The following is a 6,000-nucleotide window of genomic DNA, read 5'->3' on the forward strand; positions in this document are numbered from 1 at the left end:
CCTCTATCTTGTTTTTGCACACCCACAGAAAACTTCTTCCCTGCAGTTGTTCTCAGAAGACTTGAGATTCCATCTGCTTGTTTTATTTTCCAGGCGGAAAGGGGAAAAAAAAAAACAACATACACATACAAACAATATAAAATTGAAAAGTCTGCATCCATTTAAACCTCTTCAAAATCCAGAGGGAATGCTTTGGTTTAAGCACAGTCACTGAAGATTTCCAATGACAGACAGACAAGAACTCAAAATTTTGGCCTAAGGCTGAGTTAGGATCACATTCAAGCAGCCTGGAAGCTGGGCTAAGCAAGAAAGAGCTCAGGCCCACTGCTTATTCCAGTGCAAACACATAATACTAACTTGAAATTTAGTCTGTCCATCCATTCAGGCAGCAAATTTGACCCTGTTAACTACCAGGAGAAGGTTCTTCAGCTGGGACTTTGGGGGAGTATTGAATACTACAGCCCAGTGCCCAGTTGCTAGTTAGGTGGGAAGGCAGGCTGGAGAATAGGAGAATATTGCCAGGATTCTGGGGATTTAGGTGTTAGAAAGGCAGCCTAAACAAAACAAACAAACAAACAAACAAACAAAAGCAAACAAACAAACAAAAAAGCCATAAGGACCTCTCTAACTTAGCTCATTTGCTGAAAGCACCAAGAGATGACAATAACTGACACGTAACAGCTAGTAACATTGACTTTTTCTGAAAACATAATTTAATCTTTTTAAGGGACTTCAATACAAAAGCGAGCAGATGTTACTGATATTCTGGAGTAACATATCTGGGCATCCCAGCTGAGGGCTATTCTTTTCTCCAGCATACAGCAATAAAGAATCACCCCAATGCAGCTGAAAAGTGTGGTATACGACTGGCTTTCTGACTGCTCTGGCTTGGTTTGATTTCAAACAAAAAGAAACTGAATGAGCATTTATATTTTCCTGTTAAAAATAGTTTATATGTAATAGAAAAACAGCCAACACCTAATACATAGTTTGGTACCCGACATATAATATTTGGCTGCTTCTTAAAAAAAAATATATAAAGAAACTGTATCTAATAAAGTAACTTCATATCTGATAGCTTTTTCAACATATACATATACATATACATATACATATACATATACATATACATATACATATACATATACATATACATATGTTTATGCTGACTTACTTTGTATATGGCAATGTATGTCTGACATTTCTTGACTTTCGGAAGGCTCCTGGAATCAGAATATGACCCCTCTTCCTCGCCAATTAAAAATGAAATAAAACGGCAGACAACAAAAGGGAAATTTCACCCACACCATCTTCTGGAGCTGAGTGTCTCTTTCTTTCAGCTCCCTGGCTTTTCCACCATCCAGGTACAGCTGCAGCACACTCGCATTATCACTGATGTTCCTGCTGTTCATCTTTATGTGGGTAACGTTGGCTTTACAACACTTCCCACCTTTGATAGCACTGGAACCAGACATTTCAGGGCTGCTTGTGAACTCAGGGGTTTTGTGCAGCAGCACCATTCACCAGCACATCTAAGACATTGTGGTCGGCCTGGCCAGAAATCATTGTTCCAAGTTCTTTGCTGAGGACTTCAAACCGAAGTGGCTTCATGCTGTGAGAGATCACCCTGCCGGGGCTGCTCTGCCAATCCTTTCTACACCTTCTGAACATCAGGAAAAGCTTATACAATCGGTGTGATCATCACCAGAGGTGATTTTAGTCACATTTACAGACCTTGAATGTGCTGCGAGGAACATAGGGTACTGGTGTGTTTCTAGTGCGTGTCTTCTTGTGGAGATCTGAGCGAACACTTCAATACTTAACACTTCTCTGCTTCACACACATCAAAGCTTCAAGGCCCATTCTTAGGGACTGTTTTGCATCAGCTGTGCTTTGGGTACAGCACTTTTTGTGACAACTTACAGATACAACATTTAAAATAATTTTTATAAGAAATGTAAAACAAGTTTTAAAACTGATTTTGTCTTTAGAAATGTGCCATTTGCCAGTCTCTTATCTCACTTCTCTGTGCAGTAATGCAGAAGTGTAGGAGCGTTCAAATTTGCTGTAGGGTTCAAGCTCCTGACATCTGACGTAGAGGCTGCAGCTGGAGGACATACATTGACAGTATGTTATTAACAACTGGCATAGTAATTTCTGTAAGCAATAAGCAGATGCAGATCTATATCTGGATGTACAACATCAGAGATAACAAAGCCAAGTGCCACCCTTCCTCACTCCCTGATTTGCATGGTACAGCTTAATTGGGCAAAATCAGTTGGGGACGCTGGCCTCATCTGGTAATAGTTCTCTCTGGCAGCACACAATTATCACCCGGTCCCCAGTGTCACTCTTCTAAAGGACCCCTGTGCCTGGCTGCTAGTCAATTAATGATCAGGTTTGTCAGGTCTCTTTGGCCAGTGCTACTTCCCCCAGTGATGCAAAGCAGCTGTAGGCCCGGCCTAGCTTATGGCTGTGTTGTGTTTGCCTTCCATTGCTGTGTAGCAGAATAAAACAGCAAGCATATGCTGATAAATATGTCTTAAACCACCAAATACTATTTCAATTGAGCCAAGATTCTTCATATATATCTTTATGACAGATATTGTGCCACCATTCATGTATCTTCTTACTGGGTTTCATCTCTGGTTTTCTTGTGAAACGTTTGTATGTAAAAGCCTTTTAAATAAACTCTCTGACAAACATCAATGCTAAATTGGAGATTATGTTCCTGATCACTGATTTCACTGCAAGTACCCCCGGAGCAGATATGAAGTGCACGCAGTAATGGCTACCAGCACCAAAGTCTGGATTCCCATTTTCACTGATTTTATTGTATCTGCAACCAGTGAACTGAATGTCAGATATTGAATGGACAATACCCAAGGGACTGAGAGTAAATACGTATTCTCACACTGAAGTCTGCTAGCTATTTTACTATTGCAGGTTGATAACTCAAATGTCAGGTTGCTTTGAATTATAAATGGGATAGTCTGTTTTATTTCTATACTATCTTACACTTTGATCTATGGATTACAACACTTCTTAGGAGATACAAATCTGCTGCACATATAGGCACAGAGAGAGAAACTCTTAGAAGGTGTTAGTCTTTTCCATTAGTGTTGATGAAAGCGGGCAGTTTGCTTTCCATTACAAAGTGTTTAGTTTACAGGACCTTGTATTCAGACTACCAATTAGTCATGCATATCAAGGTAATCTGATGATTGAAGACTTCTGTGTGTCGATCCCTTGTCCCAGTCAAGCCAACTAAAAACTCCCAGTAGTTGGTCCATTACCAGCATGATACACTGAACTTTAAACTATGTCATATTGCTCTTTGAAGCCATATCTTCCTTTGATTGCTACAGTGTGTAAAATGAAAACTGGAAGGATGACACTGTGGTACCCAACCAGTTCTATAGCTTCAAAGATTACAGATTAAGTAGATTTGCTTTGGAAGATTAGCCTATCAATAATGCCAGCATTAATGAAAATAATACCCTTCTAGCTTTCTTCCAGGACTAGTCTGCCTGCCTTTTTCTTCATACCTAAGAAAAAGTTTTCAAACATCAAGAATTCCATATTCCAAATTCCATTTAAATAATTTATTATCGATGCTGTTTCAAATGCTTGCTTTTGTAGCATTCCACATTTTCCCTGCTTTGTAAGGATGTTACGATGCCCTTTATTCTTTAAGACTAATCCAAAGAGCTCTATATCCTTGAACGTTCTGCTCTGTCAGAATGATACCTTATCCTGGCAAATGTCCAGCTGGTATTTCATTTATTTTTAAACAATAGAAACTATTACGATTTTGATTCTCATCACATAACTCCAAGCCCACAGCCTAGCTCAAACACAACCTTCCCACAAACACTGTTTGAAGTCAAGGGATAGTTGGCTTTTGGACATGCCATCAAATTAGAATCTGTGATCTAAAAGCTACAACTTGAATAAACCTCAGTTTGGCAGACCAGGGAGATTATGATTCATGCTTTAATTTTATCTGTCAGGTGCTATTGCAAAGCTATTCTGGCTAGCATCCCAGGCAAATTCTTAAGAAGACAGAACACAGCTCTTCGAATGTGTACACTTTTTAGACTTCTAAGCACTACAACCTCTCTTGTATTTGACCTCCCGAGGTTACTAACAGAACCCAAAGTCGATCAATCATTTCCTGCCACTGTCTTGTGAGGTACTTTTTTGTTATGTCTACTATATATTTTGTTATCTTCTTTTAGTTACACAGGGACAGATTCTCATCTGGAATTAATTGTACAGTTCAAACAGTTTGCAGAGCATCTAGCTCATTTCACTGCACATTAATGACACACATGGCTAAAGAGTTTCTGCTACATTTCTTCCTTCTTAAATGTGAAATAGCTTTTTTTTTTTTTTTTTTTTTTTTCAACAAATAAATCCAATTACAGGATATTTTTTTTCTTTCAAAGAATTGAACTACAGATAGAACTACTGAATGTATTGGAAATCTTCTTACATGTGCAGTTAACAAATATTCTGTTGTTACTATGTAAGCCAGGAACTCACATTATTAATTGCTTTATCTGCTTAAGTACTTCCCCAAGGATAAGGGGAATTGTAAGAAGCCTTTACTGTATGTTCTACCAGTATCATAAAAAAGATATTTAACACTTCATTCCTAGCAGTATTTATCAATGTTTATATGAAAATGGTAGTAGTTAAATAGACTTACTGAGGACAAATTTGGACATTAAAGTTGACTAGAACGCTACAGAATTTGCAATTAATTAAAACCAGAAGCTTCTAGATAGCCTTGTCATAAATCCAGTCCTCAGGAAAATGTAATTCTTCTCCACACCATGTAATTTAATAGAATAAGTATAAGGATTTTACTCTTCTAGGAGAGGTATGTTAAGGCACTACATGTCCTTATGTATTTTGCTAGTGGTGACTAACAAACTGAGGCAGAGATCTGTGGGTACGTTTCAAGGCATAAATCAGAAGCTGTCACGCAAAGCTGACTTAAAGCTTGTGCTTACACTGCCTTGATCCCAGTGTTTCTTTGAAGATTTCTTTGTAATGCCATAACAGAGCATTCTGAGGGTTACTCGGATGCATGTAATGGCTACAGATGATGGTAGCTCCAATTCAGAATGAAGTAGCAAAATTTATTTATTTATTTATTTATTTATTTTTTTTTCCAAACTCCCTTTTGTGTAACTCCATTTCTTTTTCCTTTTTAGCAGCCAGAGGGAAGCAGTTTAGCTCGAGAGCTTTTGCATCAGTGGTGTGCCTCTGCAGTGCCAGCCGTACAGCCTCCCCGGTCATTTGCAAGCTCAACAACACGAGAGAGACCGTGCAGTGCAGCTGCTTCGTAAAGAAGCCTGACCTCAGTGTTCAGCTTCCAGCGATGGTGATCTGTGAAGATCATCTTGGTAACTGCAATATTTTTTTCCTTTTTTTTTTTTTTTTCTTTTTTAAAGATTTAACCCGTCTTAAAAATAGCAGTGCTTCAGGATTAGATGGTCTTTTATTTCAACAATTATTCTCGCATCCCGAACAATTTGGAGTCTTCTCCTTGTGCACTCACCTAACGGGAGGAATCAACATGGATTCGTGCTGACTGACAGGTTCCTCGGGGAGATTTCTTCTCCTCCCAGCCCCAGACCACCTGTCAGTGCAATGGGTTCACTGCAGACAGAGCTCTCAACCTGCAGGCGAAGCCTGAGGGTACGCTTCATGTTAATTAAAGAACTTCATTACTGCTTCCCTCGCTCGTTTATATATTTATTTATTTTGAAAAAGAACCACCATAAAGAGCTTCTACCCAATACTGGGTCTCTACATGGTCCAGCCCTGCTCTGGGCAGCAGCACAAGTCCAGCAAAAACGATGGAGAGAGAGACGAAGGAAGGGGTGGTAAGATGCAGTGCGTGGATATTTAGAGATGCTTGCCTTGCAGTGACATCCTTTAGGATAGCGACAAGGAATCGTCTTTTCCTCAGGGGAGATGTTTCCT

The 6,000-nt window shown here is 39.2% G+C and overlaps 1 protein-coding gene across 1 annotated transcript in view; it reads left to right on the top strand.

Annotated features, from left to right (window-relative positions):
* The window catches only part of ZCRB1 (zinc finger CCHC-type and RNA binding motif containing 1), a 34,838-nt gene extending 29,463 nt beyond the window's left edge, over nt 1-5,375 (top strand). Inside the window, exon 8 of the mRNA XM_084519222.1 lies at nt 5,226-5,375. Within this exon, the coding sequence (XP_084375348.1) occupies nt 5,226-5,360 (135 nt within the window). The 3' untranslated portion in view covers nt 5,361-5,375. The remainder of the gene's footprint in view (nt 1-5,225) is intronic.
* The last annotated feature ends 625 nt before the right edge of the window (nt 5,376-6,000 follow it).

Source organism: Aythya ferina (assembly GCF_964211825.1).
Source record: "Aythya ferina genome assembly, chromosome: 1".
In the NCBI taxonomy this organism is placed as follows: domain Eukaryota; kingdom Metazoa; phylum Chordata; class Aves; order Anseriformes; family Anatidae; genus Aythya; species Aythya ferina.